The sequence below is a fragment of the Amphiura filiformis genome, chromosome 18, assembly GCF_039555335.1.
Source record: "Amphiura filiformis chromosome 18, Afil_fr2py, whole genome shotgun sequence".
NCBI classification, from domain to species: Eukaryota; Metazoa; Echinodermata; class Ophiuroidea; order Amphilepidida; family Amphiuridae; genus Amphiura; species Amphiura filiformis.
The window spans coordinates 16,038,301-16,061,746 of record NC_092645.1 but is presented as its reverse complement, the minus strand read 5'-3'; the positions used below and the strand labels follow the sequence as shown (position 1 = coordinate 16,061,746).

The following is a 23,446-nucleotide window of genomic DNA, read 5'->3' as shown; positions in this document are numbered from 1 at the left end:
TTTTCCCATCTTTTCTTTGTACATTGTGGGTTTTTTTTTCTCGTTACACTTTTCATTCATGATATCGTGGAAGCAAGAGATTGAGTTGAGTCAAACAAATCTCTGAACTTATTGGCGTTGATTGTAAAGTTTGCCATTATCAGTCTGTGATGTGCAGTGGCGTAACCATGGGATCCGGGGAGGGGCAACCCTGCAGAAAAGAGTAAAGTGTCATTAACAAGTATTTAAAATGGGACAAAAAATTGACACATGGGGACGAGAATTTGACTTTGCCATCACCCCCTCCCCCAACTCCGCACTAAAATCCTGGCTACGCTACTGGTGTCGTATCTTCATTGCGGACCAGACTGATTGTATGTGCGTGTGTGTAACAGTGTGTTATCCATAACATGATAGCAAACATGTGTCAGAATTCAGTCTCCGACTACAAATAGTGCACGTAACATCATAACCTAGGAAACGTCCATGAAAGTCCTTGGTGTTAAAGAAGCAACAGGAGAAACGATTACAAAACAATGTTTTTATTTCGAGTAATATTTGTTTCTACATTAAACAACTCATATCGTATGAACATTATCACTTTTGCACTCACAGATACTCCAACTAAATGTGGCGGTCATTTGACAGCTTTATCTGGATATATCATATCGCCAAATTATCCGTCTTCCTATCCAAATAACACCAAGTGTACATGGATAATACAAGGCCCTACAAACACGAACATAGAACTAAGGTTCTTAAATTTCAGTTTGCAGGCACCGTCGCTGAGAAATACTTGCTATGATTGGTTGGTCGTAAGTTTTAGACATATCAAGGGGTTACTTCAAGAAGACCCATTTGCAATAGCTGCCACATTTTTAGCAAAGCCATAGTTCATTGAATTTATTACAACCGTATGACAAAACAGGCGAAAATAAGAACTTTTTGCACATGGTTTGCAATTCAAAGAAAATTGGCCATTGATTATTAAAATGAGGTTAATGTATGGACAATATAAGTGTGCTCTTTCATTTAATGATATAAAATGTGAAAAAATATTGTAAGGAACACTTGAGATTTTGAGTTTTAAAACCTACATTATGGTCAAAAATTGTGCTGGCATAGGTCGTTTTCAACAGATTTACCACATTCGCCTTGCTATAAACATTGAATTGCGTTATCTGTTGACCTAATGACAATTTGTTTTTAGGGGGAAGTGTTAGCTTTCATTCATATAAAAAAAATCTGATCGGGTGAAGGGAACACTTGAGGTTTTGACAAAAACCAATCACAGATTTCTATTTCCCACTAGATCTCACAGAGCTCTTATGATGCTATGCACTCAACCGTGTAGTAAAACACAGTCTGCGTAGAGTCTAGCTTGGAAATGTCTATGTGCTCGGGTGTATCGAGGTGGAAACTGTGCGTAGATGCATTATAAGAGAATCGTTTTTGTAGTCAAACCTTTTTCATATGTCATATTCTTAGATGTGTGCAATATAGAATTCAAATGATGTTAAAGGGTAGCTATTGCAGATAGGACCTTCTTGAAGTAACCCCATCGACAAAATTAACAATAAAATCTTGAAGTAACCCCCTCGACAAAACTAACAATAAACTAAGAGAGAATAAGAGATTGATTAAATATTGTATTAATGTTAATTTCCTCAGGATTAATTATGATGAAATTTGAGTAAACGAGTTCCAAACTTGATTAATCCAAATGGTATGAAATGAGAAGTTCACTTGAGAAATTACTTGATATAACTCTTTAAAGAATGCCATAATTGCCATTTACTCTCAAGTGAAACCAAAATTCACCTAAAATTTTGTAATATTTACAATTTCAATAATTACAGAAAGTTAAGCAGATATATATTACTATTGTAAAAGTGATAACTTTTTGAATTTAACATTTCAACTCTTAAAGATTTTTGAAGAGAAGTTGGATCGGCAGGAAGCTATAAACCATGAGATAGCCTGTGGCAACCTGTATAATGAATCATTTCTATATATATCTACTGGAAACTACGTGTGGCTACAGTTCATATCAAATCCAAGAACGACAGAAACGGGGTTTAACATTACTTATCAAATCAGTAAGTCTTTTTTTATCTTATGATATAATAAAAATTATTTGTTTTATAGGATGATTTATGATAATATAGGACAATTTGAAAGACAATAAAAAAACGTATACCATGCCAAATCATGGTAACCTCCAGCAAACACAAATATGTTGTCAAAACGTTCATATCATTAAATTTAAAGGTAATGAAAACCTTGTAAGGTATTCTGTATAAAAACGAACAACAACAACACTACCTCATGTACAAGAAAATTGTAAAATGTTGTCAAAATGTTATTGTAAACTATTTTTCTGCAAAAGTTTTGAAAACGAGTTTGTCAACTCGATAGAATATCTGCAAGCAAATTTACAACTATTTTTACAATGTTATTAAATAGTTTTATACCCATTATAACCTAACTTTTGAATTTTATGGAAACATAAACAAAACTTTGCGAAAGTTTACGAAAAAATTGTGCGTTTGCTAAGCACTTACGGGTATACGTTTAAAACAACTTTGATTATACTGCAAGATTGTTGTTTTGATAAACTTGATTTATTATGTAATAATTGACGAAAATTCTATATTCAATTCAACCAACAGTAACACCAGACGGGAAACATACCGTAAACGACAATGGTAAATATGATATTTATTTACTCTATTAAATTGCTATAATACAAGTAGGGTGTCCTGTGAAACCAAAGAGCATAACACGTGATAAGTGAATTTCTATATAAATCAAAGAGAAACTAAAGTAAAAATGGATCCCATTTGCCTCCGTCGAAATTTAATAAGTGACGATATTTGGTCTACCTACGTAAAATAATATTTGCTCATTTTGCTCAATTTCCAGGTGTAATTATTGGTGTCAGTGCAGGATCAGTGTTTTTATTAGCATTCATTTGCATAATCGCAATTACATTTTGTATGAAACACAGGTAAGACAAACTTTTAGGAACCGTGACTCCCATATAACCTGCACATGCTAAGTTTTTGAAGCTGTGGCACAGACTATATCTCACCATATTGCACCAATTCACGTGCATTTTTTATATGCATATGATTTTTGATTTAATTCAAGGTTTAAATATTTTTCATTTTGTTGGCCAAAGTTTTCATTTCCCGCTTTACGTGCTTAAGTAAATTTCAATGACCATATTTAAAATGCTGCTTTGATATTTTGTCATCCCTGGACCATTTTAAAATCCTTGCATTAACCCTAGAACTACCATATTTTGTAACACGAACTACGAAGAGATGGGTTGTTGCGTCCGCCCCCTTAATTTTCAATTATAAACGTCATATACCATTATATTTGGTACTAATGTATAGCTACGGGTCTCCTCTATCCATTGATACCAAAATAAGTACAAACATGCCCCACATAATGTTGCTAAGACGTCATAATGTGAGGGTAGTACAATGTCAATGCAATATTCTGGCTATATACAAAAATATAGTCAAAAATGATTTTTGGCTAAACATTCTACAAAAATGTGATTTTCACCGAATGTTCTCTTAAATATAAAAGGAAATGACTATTTGCACCTAGCTAACAAGTAAAAAGTCAGTAGCTTTTGAAATAATTTCACAAGAGCGAAATGAAAATCATTGGGGCCTCACCAACCCCCCTATGGTCATCTTTGATGGCCGGTCCTACACCAGGTAAGGTGCTGGGCAATTTTATCACCTAAAATGAGCGCAAAGGATGTATCTACGATTAGCTTAGGTCGGTTGGGCGTAAACACGTGCGGTTTTTTTCAGGGGGGGGGGGTACAACCCCTCTTCGTAGTTCTAGGGTTGAGGGTAATATAAACTCTGTAAAATAACATAACCATATATTGCAGCAACCTCAGATGTGTCAACGAGGTTGCTTTATGAAACATTATCTTAAAACATTCATGGTGTCACAACCTGTGTCACAACCCGGGGTACCTTCGTGTTACATAGTAAAAAAAATGAAATGGTTCAAACATTTTACCTGCACATCTCATTTGAAGTGGTTTATCCTCCTGAGCATTTTGACACCTTTTTTTATGGAATTCGGTCAAAAAATGAGAGAGTGCAGGCAAAAACAATCACAAAGTAGGGAGGATATAACCCCACCTCTTTTTTCCACATTTACAATCATTCTGAGCAAATATTGGTCTTTTAAATGAACTTCTGTATTTATTTACTTGGCTTAGATGTATGGGAGTTCATTTAGACATTTTTTACTAGATTCAAATTTTTATTGGGTGTTTAAAATCAAATTTACGATATGAATCCCTCCCCCTAATCCTCCTCTCCCTAATCCTCAGCAACCCTGGGCACATTTCATGCCAAACGTCATAAGAAAATAATTTAAAAATATTTAAAAACAGGATAAAAAACATGAGTAATATAGAATAAATTAGCCTCAATTTAAGACCTAATTGAATCTTCTAAGTGAAGGAATACTCAAGAGACAGTGCTTTGAAATCCAAGCTGCACATGAAAATGTAACAAAACCACCTTTTTGGGTACCCCAGTATATGACACAGGATCTCATAAGAAATTAAGGAAGTGACAAATTGGCCAAAATACGCTCGTACCTTCTGATAAAGGTCCACTTGTTTATGATTAGCGTGACCCGTGAAAGATGTACGTACAACATGATAACTTTGTTTTGTTTATTGTTATAGCCAAAATATTAAATTCTCGATCATGAGAGCCAACTTGGGTACGCACAGTTATTTGCGCCGAGCGTACTACGCAAATACCGGCGCTTACGGCGCAAACACAGCTTTTGAGAATTGACCAATCACACGGTCGTTGCTAGGCAAGGTCAAGGTTCGGTCATGCAGGTCGCGCGATCATGTTATTCTATGAAAAGTACGCTGACGCAGAAGGTACATCCTCTCATGATCGAGAAATTGTTATTTTGGCTATAGGAAGCAAAATGCTTATAGTACTTAATAAAGCCAATATCTACACATATTTACAGATCCAGAAGGAACTCGCCTGAAGTAAACCAACCAATTGGGCTAGCCTTTGATGGGCCTTACGATGTAACTGTAGGGGAAGGCCATTCGACATTCGCCGAAACCGTAGAGACAGATCCAGCAAACAACTACAACAATGAAGTGGTTCAACCAGATACCAAACGACCTGATGACACCCGTATATATCATGTACTAGAGAATACCGACTCTCATGCATATGCATACGCCATTAATAGAGTTCATCCACAACCAAACCAAGATGGACATTCATCACAGAAACTCTACCATGAATATTCCGTCATAGAAAATACCACAGATGTTGAGAACAATAGAGAAAATAATGAAGATAAATACGAGCAATTGAACATAATTATGTAACATTGTGTTTATTCTGATAAAAATGTATGCGAAAGACAATATTGGTATATCATCGCATTTGATCTAATTGCCACAACAAAAGTTTGGAAAGTTTTTTCAAGCATCTATATCTTATAAATATATTTTGTGACATGTTCATATTGTGTTGCATATCAATGGACAGCTAATTTATTCTCCTTTACTTTAACAACATTTAAAACAATCACTTCACGGCTGAGTACACGTCTTGTGAAAATAATGGATCTCAAACAAAATGGGCCAAATCGACCATTATTCTGTGCTAAAAAAACCACTAGTATCTAACCTCAATAGTGGATGGAAAACCATACGCAGCCACAACAGCCTGGCTCCTCCTCCTCATGCTGCTCACCTGCTTGGCATTTTCATTCTCTCTACTCCCATAGCATGTAGGTAGTCATTGATTACCCTAGCTCTGTGGGAGCGAGCGTTATCATCTTTGAGGCTTGCATTAGGTCCGAGATTGTTAAGATATGGGATTGGAGCTTGCTGCACAGAGTATTGGTTAATTTGGCACATACTGTTTGAGACCATCTACATTCACAAGACGTGTACTCAGCCGTGAAAAAAAGTGATTGTTTCAAAAAAGGTGTCATTTAAAGGGAAATAAATTAGCTGAACATTGATATGCAACACGATATGAACATGTCATAAATGATTTGAGAAAAACTTTCCAAACCTTTGTTGAGGAATTTATTTGACATGAGAGTGTTTAGCGAGAGATGATAGGATCAACGGGGTCTTATAGAAAAGTTAGACAACCCTTTAACTTATTTTCAATGATAGCTATTTTGTGATAAAGCTATAAATCATTATAATCATGACCTTAAACCTGACGTTGTTTTCTTTTGTATTGGACAATAATAAGTCTAAATCGAAATATACTATAGGTTGAATGGTTGTATGTCATCTCTGCTATTGTTTGTACATATTTGTCCCAAAATTGCTCTTATGAACTTTATCCCCAGCAGCGGAAGCATTAACAATTTTAAATACACGTTTGTTGTTTGCCTGTTTTGTATCCTGGGCTATAATCAAGCAAACACACAGCGTTTTACAGAAAAGGTTTAGATGTCGGGTTATATAGACGGTATACAAACGTTTTAATAACATTCATAACTCTTAAAACGTGATGCAAAACGTTCTAACAGAATGTTATTTAACTATTGACAAAATATTTTGCCAAATTGTTTGCCCAAAATGTTCAACAATAATGTTTTAAAAACGTATTCATGATCTTTATATTTGTGTTTGCTGTTTACTGATTGCTTGTCCTAGGTTAAAGAAGAAAATAAAATGAAATAACATAAAATAAAATTAATTAAAACAAAACAAAACAAAACAAAACAAAACAAAACAAAACAAAACAAAACAAAACAAAACAAAACAAAATAAAATAAAATAAATGCTGCCCCAAGTGGACGTGGATTGGATGATGAGCTCTCTGAATAAAGATATTAAACACATCGTGTTGGTTTCCATGGATCTAGTAAAAAGAAACTAAGTAAAACCCTGTTCTACGGGCGAAAGGAGGGTCGGATGGGCGAACCTTTTCCCTTTGTTGTTGCATATGTTCTCTATAACAATAACGATAAAATCTGTAAATAAATAATTCCAAATCCCCCCTCCCGCCAAAAAAAATCCAAATGAAAAAAAAACAAACTGAGATTTTCGAAATTTGGATTGGCCGCCTTCATCTTTCATGAAAAATATTTTTGAATCTCGGGCACGTGGAACATTTTTTTTCGTCACCAAAAGAATAATAATTATACCTTTCCCGAGGTAATAATTTTTGAATGATGCAGATTTTGCTTATTTTCATGTAAAAATTTCACTACTCAATAACTCACTCACTCTGGAAATTAAAGTCTCATAAAAAAGTCCAAAAACACATACGCACTCACTCACCTCTCTCCACTTATTAAACTACTCATTAACCCCTTACTCACTTTACGAGGCTGGTTCTTTGCAGAAGTTTGCATTTAGCCCCGGGTATTTAGTTTAGCTGCAATTTTCCTTTAATCTCTGTTCTTTAACCATTTTAACCACACGGTGTTTGAATACCAGCGAAAGTCACCTTGAACTGAAATATTCAGAAAGCACAATAGTGGATAAGGTTCACCAAGTTTTTTAAAAGGTGTCTGCGTCGATTAATAACGATATTGCCAATTCCTCATTCTAGCGCTAGCCTCACTGTTGCGCTGCAATGATTTTTATTGCACTTAAGCAAATTATTACTCCATGTACGCTCATTGCTTGTGCAAAGTTTTTTAAGTATATTTAATGTCATTATTTTAGTTTTACCCGACGCCATTTATTGCAATGTTTTTGGTAGAAATGCTGGTTAATCTATAATGATATGCACCTTAATTGTCACTATCGGTGGCAACACTTATCGACTAAAAGTTGTAATAATTTGCGTCTTGTGTCACTAAAGATTATTTCATTAAGTCTAGCAAGTTCTTCCAAAATATCAAATGCTTTTTAAAAAACAATCACTTTCATAGTGGTAGTTATATTTTTTTTGTTTCAATATTACCTTTACTTACCACGAGGTTAAGTACTATACAATTTTCTTTCAAATGCGATAGCTTCAGCAGAATTATATTGGTTTTGAAAACCCCATTATACATGTATATATTATCAGGGCAAATCTAACAGGTTCAAAGAACTAATAATGCTGATCTGATCTGCAGTGTAAAATGACAATGGTACTCTTACACGTGTTGTTTACATGCTGTATTGGAGTCATTGGTTCCACATAACACAGGTATGTTTACATCTTATGCAAATTAAGACTCAACTTTAGCGCAAACATGTTATTAGCCCGAAGGATCGTTGGTCCAAAAATGGTTATGTTAAAGCTTAAAGCATTTTAGGTTATGATTAGGGTTAAGGTAAGGTAAGGGCTATAGTTCGGATTAGGGTTAGTGCTACAGATAGGGTTAGGCTATAGTCACGGTCAGAGTTAGGATTAGAGTCAAGAGTTGAGTAGTGTTAGGACTAGAATTAGGGATTAGGTTATGGTCAGGGTGAATTTTAGGGTTAGGATTAGGATAAGGATTAGGGTGTATAATACTTTTATTGGGTTTTTAGACTAATGACCATCCGGACTATCGACCTGTAACCCTTAAATCAGTAAATCAATAAGTTTGCCCACTTTTAGTGAACCATTATTTACATGTACCTATTGGCATCGGTGCGTTTAAAAAAACATGTACATGTGTTATAGAGTTGCTTGCATGCACAATTCTTCAACGTACATTCATTGTTAAGTGCAATGAAGAAAGACCACTAAACAAATGGTTAATGTTAGAGTTCATGTTAGGGCTAGGATTAGGGCTTAGATTAAGATTAAGGTTATATTAGGGTGAAGTTAAGGGTTAGGGTAAGGATTAGGATTTATAATACTTAATAATTATTGTGTTTTTGGATTAATGAACCTACAGATTTCTTCAATGTACATTTATTGTAAAGTTCAGTGGAATAAAGAATACTTTTACACACATTAACGGTAAAACGCACTATCGCAAAAATGTGGATTTTATAATTAATACTGGCCGTAAGGGCCACTAGAGACTTCGGGTATTCGACGCAGAATATTCGATGCAACATGTCTTCATTATTTAATTTATTCCCATTCTATTTCAACCAATATTTTTAGTTCTAACCAATGTTTAATAACGTAAAAACGATAATGTGTTATGTAGAATGTCTGCTGGAAGTATATTATCGATTTTACGTTATCAAACATTCGTTAGAGGTTAATAGAATGGGAATAGATTAAATAACGAAAACATAATGTTGCATCGAATATTCTACATCCATTAAAAAGTCTGTATTAATACCTTTTGCAGTTATCAAATGGTTGTGCGTTGTACCAATACCACAACAGTTATAATAATCAAATCTGTCGAATACGTTGCGACAAGTACCTCTGAGTTACTGTATGAGGATTAAACTACAATTCATGACAATTCGTTGTTTTTATTTTGACATAATAATATTTTAGAGGCTTGGTATTGGTATAAGGACGACGTAGTTTGAATATGTTTTAATAATGAAAAATACTGCGATTGAAATAATGCAGGGCTTGTCACGCCATCCCTTTTCTCTGTTTTCTTCCGTCAACGATGATTAAAGATGTAGCACACGAATGAACACATTTAGTAACTTTGATCATAAAGTCACAAACGCATGTGTTTGATTTATAGCAACACTAAATGATAGTGTTAATATAATATTACACCCATATTTTTACTAACCAAGCTATATCCAATAGTAACGTACAAAAGTGGACGAATGGCTTCAATCGGGGCTTCATTTTCATAATTTCTGAAGGTGGCACATCTTACTTCACATCACTCTGAGCGGCTCTCAAGATCTGTGTAAACTTTTCTAATTATGATTGTTTGAAAACTATGCAATTTCTTTCCAGAAATCTAAATGTTGCTCTGCAGTTGCTTCCTGGTTCTGATTAAACTCATCTTTTCTGTTAATTCACAGCAACGTGAGTAGATTGCTCCTTACTTCATGTGATAAATTTAGATTTCATAAGACGTGCAGAATTGTTAATCTTGGGTGTAGGCCTATATAAATGCACAAATAATAATAATAATTATTATTATTTATTAAGTATTCGCTGTCGAAGTGACATAATAAATCAGATTAACTACCATAGCAATGGATGAAAACAATTTTGAATATATCGCCCTGCACTACAAGCAGGTAACATTCATCACCTGTGTATGTCTGTAATCATAGATTGAAAACAATACAATACCGCTCTTTTCAAGGTGCGAGTGATAAGAATGATATGGTTCAATGCATAGGTACCGCGTGAACGTTGTAGTGCAAGGCGATATAGTCACAAATTGTATTCATCCATTGCTATGGTAGTTAATCCGATTATTACGTAACTTCAACAGCGAATTGTTATATTATTAGAACAATATAACATCAGAACCATCCAGTGAGAAACAAAACACGCAATATGCTAATCATAGAATCATGCCAGAATATATCTTTCTTATTTTCTACGGAATAAACAACATTGATAACGTAAGATTACATTATAATACTCCAAAGGACAGAATAACCAGCACCCTACCTTAATCATTAAACTGCTACAATCTGTTCTACATGTATTGTGTGAATTAACCCTTTACACGCTAATACTTTCTTTCAGAATGTCTTTATATATACTTTGAGTGTGACAGTGGTGAGTGTATAACATTCCTGTATGCATGTGATGGAATACCTCAATGTGATGATGGCTCCGATGAACTGGTTTGTCAAGGAGGTATGATGTGTATCTTTATTACATGATACATCACCTTTCATAATAGATATTACACACACACACACAAATAAATAACCAGTTTCCTTTTACTTTTTTTTTGTTTATGTGCCAATACACATAACATGCAAAATAAGTATTTTGCATTATCACATGGTTTGCGTTACTTCTCAGTGGGTCTTTGATGATGCTGGACTTTGGTCATTCTTATGATTCTTGCACTCACACAACACAAAACTCCTCGTCAAATACATGCCGACACATAACCCATATTTTAATCAAAAATTTATAATACTATGTCCCATTATATGTCACAATATGTCACACTTTACATTTTATTTTACTACATTTTATTCCTAACAATCAACAATCGATGAAAAGCCTACAAATGTATGCCCCCTTTTTTGATTTCGTGGGAGCTCGATCTCTCCCTCTCTCTCTCTCTTCTTCCTTCCTTCTCTCTCTCTCTCTCTCTCTCTCTCTCTCTCTCTGATCTGTGATCGCTATGCAATGGCGTTTTGATGTTTCACTCTATCTCTCCCTACCCTCTCTCAAACTCTTTCTTTCTCTCGACATTTTAACCCCCTCTTGTGCTATGTTTTTTTTTTCTTTTAGACTGTGACGTCATATTAACAGAACCCGAAGGCTTCTTCCAATCTCCATATTATCCACGAAACAATAATGACATGACATGTACAACACAAATGAATCTCTCCCTACCCCCTCTCAAACTCTTTTTTTCTTTTGACATTTTAACCCCCTCTTGTGCTATGTTTTTTCTTTCAGACTGTGACGTCATATTAACAGAACCTGAAGGCTTCTTCCAATCTCCATATTATCCACGAAACTACGTAAACGACGTCACATGTACCACACAAATAAAAGCTCCAGAAAATCAAGTTATTTACCTGACTATTTGGGATTTTGACCTTCAGTATGATGGCTCTGTGATAGGACAATGTCCTAATAATAAAGACACACTAAGAATTTATGATGGTTTGGATAACTCGTCTTCTCTTATTGGTGCATTCTGTGGATCATTGATTGATAAGAACTACCAATCATCAGGACCGTATTTGTACGTTGTTTTCAAGACAAACTCTATTGTACGATCAAAAGGATTCAACGCGTCGTACTATTTCGGTAAATGCCTGCTTCTGCAAATAAAAGGCTAATAAAATCCCCTCACTTAATAGTGGGTGATATTGTACTCCCATCAGACGCCAGCAAACATACAAAAGGTTTTTAAAACGTTTTAAACAGGTTATGTTTTTGGTTTTTGGTTTTGGTAAAAACATTTTAAAAACATTAAATGTCGGGTTATAAAAAGGTCATAAAAACGTTTTAAACGTTTTGTATGAAAACACGCTGCAAAAATATTTTTCAAATGTTATTGAAAAATATTTTCAGCAAACATTTTTGCAAAATATTTTGTCAACACTTAAATAACGATATGTTAGAATGTTTGCAGGAAGTTATCAAAAATGCTTTTGAATGTTATGAAAACGTTTTATACCCTTTATACACCCTTTCTATAACCCGACATTTAAACGTTTTCTGGCAACCTTTTCTAACACTTTGCGAATGATGTCGAATATGTTTTGTGTTTTCTGGGACACTAACCATTTGAAAAATGGAAACACATGAGAATAATGGCACCTGTAAGTTACAGCGCATCATAATTCGAATAGTATTCTTTGTACAAACGAGAGTCAGATAACAATGTCGTGGCCAAGTAGTGTTTCTGTGTTTCTATATTTGTTTAGGCATAATAAACATTTTAGTTCAAATAATTATATGTTTATCTTCGAAAAATAAAACGGGACAGAACGGGAAGGTTTCTTCATTTTGAGCCGCGAGACATGAATGCTGTTTATCTGATTTCTTACAGATGTAAGAAAGGATACTCTGAGTCCCACAGCTGACAACACACTTAATCGTACATCCAAAGAAGACAAAGGTGGGTTGTTACACTATAAAAATGATGTGTTGCCTTTTTTAAGACGCGTATTTGAGGCTGTTTAACCCATATTCTTATCCAAATCATGTCTGCATAAGGACATAATAAAAGACATGTTTCCAGGCAAGACGTAATTTTTGGGTTTAAGGACATGACTAAAGAGCATCAAAATGTATGTAGCTAGCCTAAAGGTCCGTTCATAGTACCACCGCATTTGCGATGCGTTGCTTTGCGATGCGGTGCGTTGCCGCACTGCATCGTACTGCAAACTACTGTATTGCGATATCGCAATGAAGTTAAATACATTTTAACTTGGAAATGCGACGAGTTGCGTTGAGTTGCGACAAAAGTAATCGATATATCGGCATCGCAAAGCAACGCATCGCAGATGCGGTGGTAGTATGAACGGACCTTTAAAGGGCATTTCGTGATCCACAGCCTCATCCCCCCCACTTTTCCCAAAAAAGAGTTGAGATTTTTACACCACTGGATACCTCTGGCTACATAATGTTTATGTACCAAATATTTCTTGCAGATTAATTCGTTTAGCAAAGATATCGTGAAATTTGAATTTCGTTCTGGTGCACCAGAACGAAATTACAACGTATTGTCTATTGAGCAGTGTAATACACATAATCATGCATAACTCTCAAACGCAAAATCGGAATCAACTGAAATTTTGGGAATATGCTTTTTTCGTGGATATCTACTGAAAAATTTCATAAAAAGAGGATGCTAGGATCACGAAATCCTCCTTTAATTTATTAATACAGAATAGGACATGCCTTACTTTATAATGAAAGAAATTTGTTCTGGTGCAAATTCATGATTATGTCTCTAACCTATACATGACTATACATGAACTCATGACTAACCACAAGACATGTAGTTATATCACGTGACTTGTACCAAGGCCATAAATTAATACACGTCTGAGGCATGTCTCCAGTTGAAACACAATTTTGCACAGCGTAGTCTATATTTTACCGTTATATCGGTTTTTACACGTTTAATTTTGGCAAATCATTTGCACGGTCCCAATAACATTAAAATATGTTATTTTAAAAATTAAAACGGACAGACGGAGTTTTTAGATGAAGGTCTTCGTCGATTTTGATGCATTTTTCTAAGAATAGTTATCTGTTGCATTTTAAAACGTGTTTTAAACACATTGAATGTTTTGTTGGTGATTGTTCTTATAACAAAACTCTTTATTTTATTTTTTTATTTCACAGATGTTATTATAGGAGCGACTGTAGGGGTCACCGTATTTGTTGTGGTCTTCTGCGTGTCTTTACTATATTTTAAATTCAGGTAAACTCAGTTTAGCTCATCATCAGTAGCAAATAATAACTATTAGCAAAATACATCAAAATTACACCTAATAGTTTTGCTTTAACTAGTTCTAACCACATCTTGTTGTTATTTAAAACACAGGAAGAAGAGCAATGCCGACATCCAGAGTGACACCGAAAACCAACTGTCTGCCATCGACAACGACAATGATTATGATATAGATTTCGGTGTAAGCGACAATAACGCCTTCGAAGGTGACGATGAAACTACTCATGATGATGATGATAATGATGATGAATATGATGATGATGAATATGATGATGATGAATATGACGATGATGATGTTCCAAACAATATATCTGCCGACGTTAATTATTCTATACCAACCTTACTTGATCATGTTGATAGAGAAATAAATAACGATGAAGGTGAACATGAACGCGCTGATGAAACGACAACATCAAGTGAAGAAACCATTAGACAACGTGAGAGAGGAGAAAATGTCGCTGATGTTGAGATGGTTTACCACAACAGTGCTTTCCAAACTGATGACCAGATTACTAATAATGCCGGTTCATATGATGATTTACGGAAAGTAGTAATCAGTGAACCGGATGAACCAATGACATCTTTCACTGAAACACTAACAGAAGTTGGTAACAGCGAAAACACCGAGCAACACGATGTGAGAAAAAATGACCTTACCAAGGAAATACATGAAACACGGGATATTAGGGATCAAGCAGCTACGGGAGGTAGTGATACTACTTACGAAACAGTAATAAGAGGACAAAAAAGTGCAGGATTATCAAATGCATAAGAAAATACAAATGCTGATGCTTCTAAAAAAATAAGAATGGATGATGAGTTTGACGAATGTAGAGATCAGGAAGAGGGTTGGGTCGATAACAACATTTACGTCGTTAATTAGTAATTGGACTGAAAAAGACAAATGTAGAATGAATGAAGATCAGGAGGAAGACGCGATGATGACCATTATTAACTGAAATAATTTGCATTGTGTTGTCATTGCAAGTTATTCAAATCAATTACAAATATATTATAATGAAATAAATCTTAAGAAGCGTTTTAATTGCAGGGTCTTTTATATATTTCATTAATGTATAATCTAAACTATAATCAACCACATAATATTTTAATTACTTTATTAGTGCATGCCTTATTTATTGTACAGTCGGTAGCGTCTGGCGATTGCTCATTCTCCAAAAAATTGGTCGAATTTTTGCCCAATGATTTCAATCGCATCCACAGAAATAAACAAAAAGACAGGGTAACTATATTGTCATGGTCACTAAAATGACCCCTGCCAAAATCACCTGCTACTGAGTTCACTTAATAATAAACACGCAAACACACTGTTTATTAGGCCTAGATCAAACAACTTATGATTATTTAATTAGTCCAGTAGGGCTGTCAATCAGAGTACAATATCATACAAGTGATAATATTTATTTTATTTTTGATAGACAAATCCAGAGAATAACACTCACGTTTATTAGCTTTCGATAGCAGGGTATGCCATCTTGATCACAGGTGCTTTCCAGGCTCACTGTATCTCCCGCGGGTTCTCCTAAATCAGTTTACAGTTGCTCTTTTAACAAGTGCAATATTAATTGTTTCAGAAGTCATCTTCAACTCGCTAATTGGGATCATGTTATGAGTGAGCATTCCCCTCAAGTTGCGTATACCAAATTCTTTGATAAGTTTAATGAGTTATATAATCGTTGCTTTCCTCTACGCCGTAAACTAATCACAAAGGCTAATGCACACCGCATTCCCCGTAAACCTTGGATTACCAAAGCCATCCTTAAGTCTATTCATCGTAAAGATAAACTTTATCGTAAGTACAGATCCTCTCCGATTGCTTCCAATAAAATCGCTTTGTCAAATTATAAGAACACTTTGACAACACTTATTCGAGCTGCTAAGAAAAAATATTATTCTGACTTACTTGATGAGCATAAGTGTAATCTAAAGCAGACTTGGAAAGCCCTTAATGATCTCTTGGGTAACAATCGGAGAAAGCATCTGCCCGACTCATTTGATATTAATGGTGAATGTATTTCTGATCCTCAAGTCATTGCTGATGGTTTAAACAATTATTTTATCAATATTGGTCCTAATTTATCTAACAATATTCCTATTTCTCAAGCTAATTTTAGAGATTTTCTCTCTAGTATTCCATCTCCTTTGAACTCACTCTTTTTGTCTCCTTGTGATTGTGATGAAAATATTGATATTTGTTCCTCGTTTAAATCATGCACTAGTTGTGGGTATGATGATATCAAACCCGATATTGTCAAAGCTGTTTTTGATTTAATTAAAGTTCCTTTAGTTCATGTATTTAATTTGTCAATGAGTAGTGGTGTTGTGCCAGACCAGCTCAAAATCGCCAGAATTGTTCCACTTCATAAATCTGGTGATTCGGCAAAATGTAATAATTACCGCCCTATTTCAGTTCTCTCAATTTTTTCAAAAATATTTGAACGCGTGATTCATAAAGGGCTCTACAGTTTTCTTGATCGCTATAATGTATTTCAAAACTGTCAGTTTGGTTTCAGAAAACAGTACTCTTCATATAGGGCTGTCCTTGAAGCCTATAACAAAATTATTGCTTCTGATCTCGATAAAGGTTTCCACACACTGGGTATTTTCTTGGACCTCTCGAAGGCATTCGACACAATCAATCATGATATTCTTCTTGCCAAACTTTACCATTATGGTATTCGTGGGAGTGCCTTCGAGTGGTTCAAAAGTTATCTCACTAACAGAAGTCAATTTGTTGTTTATAGGGATCATAAATCATCTATCAGTTCTATCCAATGTGGTGTTCCACAAGGATCGGTTTTGGGTCCGTTACTTTTTATTTTATTTTTAAATGATATCTCGTTTTCCTCCAACCATTTCAATTTTTTCACTTATGCTGATGATACAAATATCATTGTCTCCAATCCCAATTTGAATGATCTTATTACCAATGTTAACAATGAATTGTATAATATATCTTCCTGGTTTAAAGTCAATAAGTTGTCCTTGAATATTGATAAGACTAATTACATGATTTTTAAAAATCGTTATAGTAACCGTGTTTATAATGATTTGAATATATGTATTGATGGTATCAAAATTTCCAAGGTTACCTTTACCAAATTTCTTGGTGTAATCATTGATGATTCTTTAACTTGGTCTAATCATACAACTATGTATTGAATATTATTTCCAAATACTCCGGTATTCTGTTTCGTCTCAAAGATATTCTTCCAGGTAAAACATTGTTTTCTTTATATAATACTTTAGTCCTACCTCATTTAATGTACTGTAATCTAGCCTGGGCTGATTCAAATAATACCAAGCTCCAGTCTATACATCTCAAACAGAAAAGAATTATTAGACTGTGTTCAAACCCCCACTGGTTTACTCACACTCCTCCTTTATTTAAGAATTTTAATACTTTGACCATTTATGACTTTCACAAATTATTCATGTATAATTATACTTTCAATCATCTCCTTCTCAAATTTGTTCTAAACCGATCAATTCATGGTTACTCTACCCGCATGTCTCAATTGTACCGTCCTCACAACTTTAAGTTTAATCTTGCAAGAAACACAATCAGAAGACAGGGCCCATTATTATAGAATTCAATTGATGATAATTTAAGGAACGCCAAATCCCAATACACCTTTAAACGTAAATATAAGTTGCATCTGTTAGCATCTTACGCCTAATTTAATCAATTTCATTAAATTTTATTAGCAAGTTTTCTTAACTTTCCGTATAGTATATAAGTCGAATTTTGATACTTATTATGTTAATAATGCCATATTTGTGCCAACATTCTGTGTTTGTCTGTCTGCACCTGTCTTGTTAGTCCTTTGTCTTACACTCCCACCCTGTCTCGTCTTTCTCGTTTGTAATATTGTCCCATAATTTCTTGCTTTAAGGGTGACCAATACTTTTCGAGCTTTGCTCCTTTTGGTTTACCCGCCATGTAATTATTAATTTATCTTTCGTTGTACTTGTTCAAAAACACGGTGAAATAAATGAAACTGAAACTGAAACTGAAACTGAAATATTGGTAGTCTCGTTCCTACGATGTGATGTATGCTTAATCAGTCATCATCAGTTTCAATGTTCTCTAGATACTTGTCTACATCTGCACTTGTAAAGGGCTCACCGTTAGTTTTGATTGCCGATTGTAACTCTTTGATCTTCCTAATATCAACTGCAACATTTGCGATCTCTGCAACTACCTTGCCTTTCTCCTTTAGATCCTCACTCCTGTTTACCTCCAATTATTTGTGGAATATCATGTTGTGCAGTTATGCTGTACTCTTCGAAGGAGCCATGGTGGTCTGTCTATTTTATATTAAATCTGCTGATCTGCATTGTAAATGTTAGGATGAAGCAGATGATGACACCCAAGGTATGCGCCGGGTACTGCCTGTGCTGAAAATAGGTGACGGCTGATAGATTAGAACATACCTGCCAGCAATCATTCCCAACAACGTGAAACTTTATTTTATATGGAAAGATTTCTATACAAAAACGATTCTCTTATAAACCATCATGAGCACAGCACCTACCTCGATACACCTGAGCACACATTTTCGTCCAAGAGCTCTCAAGTAGGCAGTAAATTGTCTCCGCACAGTCTTTGACTACACTACACGGTTGAGTACATATCAATGTAAGAGCTGTGGAGCTTCTAGCTGAAAAATGGGCCTCTTTGATTGTTTTTTGTCGAAACCTCAAGTGTTCCCTTCATTAAATCATTTTTTTAAAATATTTTTTATATCAAAACGAAAGCTGAAACTTCCCCCTTAAAACTTCAAGTGTCCCTTACAATATTTTTCAAATTTTAAGTCATTAAATAAAAAGGCACACTTATATGAAGACCTGAGCGCAAGAAGACCGTAAGTCCACTTGGCCCCTCAACATGTATACACTAAAGTTACGTATAGTTTCTTTGGGTTTTATGATGTTTAATACATGTTCCAGGGTGAAAACATCATGAAAAGTTGCGAAAGATTTGTTTTGACCCCTGAACATGTATAAAACATTACCAAACTATACGAAACTATACGCAACTTTAGTGTATACATGTCGAGGGGCCAAGTGGACTTCTTGCGCTCAGGTCTTCATATTGTCCATATACTAGCGTCACTAGAATGAGCAATGGTTAATTCTCTTTAAATTGAAAATCTTGTGCAAAAAGTTCCTATTTTCGCCTGGTTTGTCATACGGTTATAAATTCAATGAACTATGACTTAATAATAATAATAATAAAATACATTTATAGAGCGCTATAAACGCAGTTTCAAAGCGCTGTACATTAAGATAACAAAATAAGTTTTACAAAGATCAAGATACATAGTCTGACAACTTAAAAAGTATACCACTGTAAATATTAAAAACAATTTATAAAACACTATGAACCAGCACAGAAAAAAACCCTATTAAAAACAACAGTTTATGCACACAAATATACTACTAGTAATCATTGGTAATGTAACCTTAAGCAAAAACATAATATTTCAGACACACGACATGTTATGGCGAAAAATTATTTGAACAAAAATACCCTATTAAAAACAACAGTTTATGCACACAAATATACCACTAGTAATCATTGGTAATGTAACCTTAAGCAAAAACATAATATTTCAGACACACGACATGTTATGGCGAAAATGATTTGAACAAAAATACTCTTTAAAACAACAGTTTATGCACACAAATGTAACAGTAATGTAACCTTAAGCAAAACATATTTCAGACACACGGCAAATAATGTTATGGCGAAAAATTATTTGAACAAAAATGTTTTCAATTGAGATTTAAAACTTCCAACCGATGAAGCACCCCGGATTGTCTTTGGGATGTTGTTCCACAATCGGGGTGCGCGACGGCGAAGGCCCGATCACCGTACTTGGTCTTGGTGCGAGGCCCGGGCCTGAAGAGGAGGTGCGAAGAACTGCGAAGATTTACTGCCGGAGTATAGTCCGATAATAGTTCACATATGTACTAGGGTGCAATACCATGGCGAACTTTGTAAGCGCCGCGTTCTGTACACGTTGCAATGATGCAATCTGAGCAGCTGGAAGACCATGCAACAAGCTATTGTTACAGTCCAGTCGTGACGTGACGAATGCATGGACTGAACGCTCAGGATATCGATCAAGATATTTACGTATCTTTCCAATTTTGTGAATACCGAAGGAAGCAGCACGGCAGATGTTACGGACGTGTTGCTTCAGAAGTAATGTACTGTCTAACACAACTCCAAGATCTTTGGCAGAATCAGATGCTTTGATTTTGGTATCACCAATACATACTGGAGGAAGAGAAGAAGCGTTTCTGTGTTGAGAATGAAAATGCACAATTTCAGTCTTCGCATCGTTCAACATAAGCTTGTTGGTGATAGCCCAAGCTCTTACATCGGCGACACACATTTCAAGTTTATTGACAGCCTCAGAATGTTCAGATGATTTCAGGACCATATACACCTGTGTATCATCGGCGTAGATAACATGTTGGATACCACTATGCGCACTTATAAGATCACTTAATGGTCCAGTATACAAGATGAAATCCAGAGGACCCTTAACCGATCCTTGTGGAGTACCCCAAGGAAGGGGAAGTGTGTCAGAGAGAACTTTGTCCACTACAACAGCTTGAACGCTGTCTTGTAAGTATGACATGAACCAGTTCAGCACTGTTCCTTCTAATCCGTATCTGCTCTGCAAACGTTCGAAGAATAAAGAATGGTTGACGGTATCAAATGCCGCTGAGTAGTCTAGCAACACTAACACCGCTTCATTGCCAGCATCAACAGCTAGTAGCAGATCATTCATCACGCTGTTTCCGTGGAGTGATATTGACGGTACGCCGATTGTGCTGCCGAGAAAAGTTCATTTTCTTGCAGGTAGGTTTTCAGCTGGGATGCTACCACTTTCTCAAGAACTTTAAAGGTTAACATTAAATTTGCCACGGGTCTGTAGTTGTTGAGATCATATATGGGAAGGTTCTGTTTCTTGATGCGCGGTTTTACGTGTGCCGTTTTGTAAATTGATGGCACAACCCCCGATTTCAAAGAACCATTTATAATCTGCGTAATGTATGGCAGTAATACGTCAATGCAGTCTTTCAGTAGAAATGTCGGTACTGGATCCAAGTCACATGTTGTTGACGCAGATTCTTTGATTATCTTCAGGACAGTCTCTTCCGATACCTGTGAAAACTCTGTAAAATGGCTGCTGCAGCTCTCTGGAATGTCAACACTGATCGTAGGTGGAACGGTAGCATTGAGAGTGTCACTTATTGACTTCACCTTGTCATGGAAAAAGACACCAAAGTTGTTAGCCAGGGTTTTGGCACAGGTGTGCTCAGGCAAAGTTTGTGCAGAGTTGGGAGAACAGAGCTTATTTACACTACGGAAGAGATCTTTGTCATCACTCTCCGAAATTTCAGTCTGGTAATGCCGACATTTAGATTATTCAATAAGATCTTTATATGTCTTGCATTGTTCCTCATAAAGTTGCTTGTCAATTTCGAGATTGGACTTGACCATTTTGCGTTCCAGACGTCGCTTAACCCGTTTTGCTTTACGAACTTCTTCCGAGTACCATGGTGCTTTTGGTCTCAGTGTAACGTTTTTGGTCTTTTCAGGGGCATGATTATTGAGTAGTTCACGGAGCACTAGGTTAAACTGCTCAGCTAATCGAGATGTATTTGAAGCAGTAGCCAAGGCAAGCGGAGATGATCGAATGTCGTCTTTAAACTGATCAATGTTAATGTCGCGTAGTTTGCGATAAGTCACGCTCTTTCTTGAGGTTGAAGGACTAGGAAAGTCAAGCACTGCAAATAATGCAACATGATCCGAGGGTTGACCTGGGAGCAGCTTAGTAGCACACACAGGGGTCAACCTTGCGAGTGATTAGGAGATCTAAGGTGTGACCGCCCTTATGAGTGGGTCCTTGGATATGCTGATGGAGATTAGCAGAATCCAGAATGTCTAAAAAAGATATAGCTTCCCTATCGGTATGGTCATCAACATGGACATTGAAGTCCCCAGTCATAATGAAATGACTACATATTGTCATTGTTTCCTCCAATAAAGACGAGAACTCGCGTAAGAACATTCCTGATGTTAGTTTATTCTCGGTAGAAGGTGGAGGCCTGTATATGGTAAACAGCCTCAACACAGATGAATTGTAGGTCACCGAAATGCCATATGCTCAAAACTGTTGAACCGTATCGCATCATTCAATGTCACCTTCAAAGCACTTCGGTAAATCACACAAACACCTCCTCCACGTGATGGGCGAGGTACATGGCAGTGTTGGTAGTCCGGTAATGTCGAATTTAAATCTGCAATGACAGTATCATCATAACCATTTCCCCCTAACCAAGATTCGGTGATGACAAGGATGTCCAGATCTTGGTCCATGATCAGATAGCATATGGATGTCATTTTCTCGTTAGAGCGTGCATTACAAACCGATTTGAAGTTTGGGCGCTATTACTGGCTGTTTATGTTTTGGTACATGACTATTTGGGCGTGAAACCTCAACCTTGATTACATTAGGTTGCTGGTTATGTTCAATAGGTATTGTAGTGAGGTTTAATTGAGATACACCTCTAGTCATAGATTTGTATTGAGATGAACGCCGAGTTACGTCAGGAATAATAGACAAAGGGCTAGGCATCCTAGGTTACATAACCAAACCGGAAGATGTAGCCTAGGTCTAGGACAATAGGCGCCATATTGCAGGAGGGTTAGAGTTCATAGAGGAAACGTTAAAGGTTAGTAGATTTAGGTCACCCAGGCACATCACTAATGTGTTTCACGAGTTGTAATACCGACAGGTAAAAACAGTGATTTCTTAAAATTCTCCCGATATTCAATTACTAAATATAAGTATAGTATAAATGGCGTGATTAGGGCTCGAGCAAACTGGCATATGAAAATATTGAGAGAAAAAATCAGGACTCAGCGGGGATTGAACCCCGGTCGCTGGATTACCGGTCCAGAGCTTTACCACTGTGCTACCTGAGTTCACAGTCGGTACTCGGGCAATCTCAACTTAAGTCCCCATGATAACTCCCTCATTGTGTCTCAGCGGCCAATTATATATTAAATAATGAAGAAGGAGGCGGCCTATATGCTTCACCCTAGCAGGGCGTAAGACAATGCGAAACACAAATTAATATATGCGAGGATCGGAAATAAACGATGCAAGCTCGAGACATTATAATTTAAATGGCGTGATTAGGGCTCGAGCAAACTGGCATATGAAAATATTGAGAGAGGAAAAATCAGTCCTGATTTTTTCTACTATCTACAATCTGACAGAGACAGGGCCACTTGTTGAGAAAGCCAGAACTCATCAACTGAAATTTGTAGGGCATATACTCCGCTTACGATGAGCCAGTAAAAGAGTATGCATTGTATGTC

The 23,446-nt window shown here is 35.9% G+C and overlaps 2 protein-coding genes across 3 annotated transcripts in view; both read left to right on the top strand.

The window, feature by feature from the left end:
- LOC140139384 (uncharacterized) overlaps positions 1–6,288 on the top strand; it is a 6,821-nt gene extending 533 nt beyond the window's left edge. The window contains exons 2-6 of the mRNA XM_072161153.1: positions 595–794; positions 1,910–2,078; positions 2,652–2,687; positions 2,905–2,989; positions 5,017–6,288. Of these exons, the coding sequence (XP_072017254.1) occupies positions 595–794; positions 1,910–2,078; positions 2,652–2,687; positions 2,905–2,989; positions 5,017–5,392 (866 nt within the window). The 3' untranslated portion in view covers positions 5,393–6,288. The remainder of the gene's footprint in view (positions 1–594; positions 795–1,909; positions 2,079–2,651; positions 2,688–2,904; positions 2,990–5,016) is intronic.
- A 1,821-nt stretch (positions 6,289–8,109) lies between these two features.
- On the top strand, positions 8,110–15,875 carry LOC140139921 (uncharacterized). Of its 2 annotated transcripts, none has more exons than XM_072161702.1 (7): positions 8,110–8,180; positions 9,849–9,920; positions 10,599–10,712; positions 11,496–11,852; positions 12,601–12,669; positions 13,905–13,983; positions 14,107–15,875. In XM_072161702.1, the coding sequence occupies exons 2-7, from the start codon at positions 9,857–9,859 to the stop codon at positions 14,783–14,785; spliced, it is 1,362 nt and encodes a 453-aa protein (XP_072017803.1). In that variant the 5' UTR covers positions 8,110–8,180; positions 9,849–9,856; the 3' UTR covers positions 14,786–15,875. The 2 variants fall into 2 exon arrangements, with proteins under 2 accessions (XP_072017803.1, XP_072017802.1); XM_072161701.1 differs by having other exon boundaries at positions 12,601–12,697; positions 13,909–13,983.
- The last annotated feature ends 7,571 nt before the right edge of the window (positions 15,876–23,446 follow it).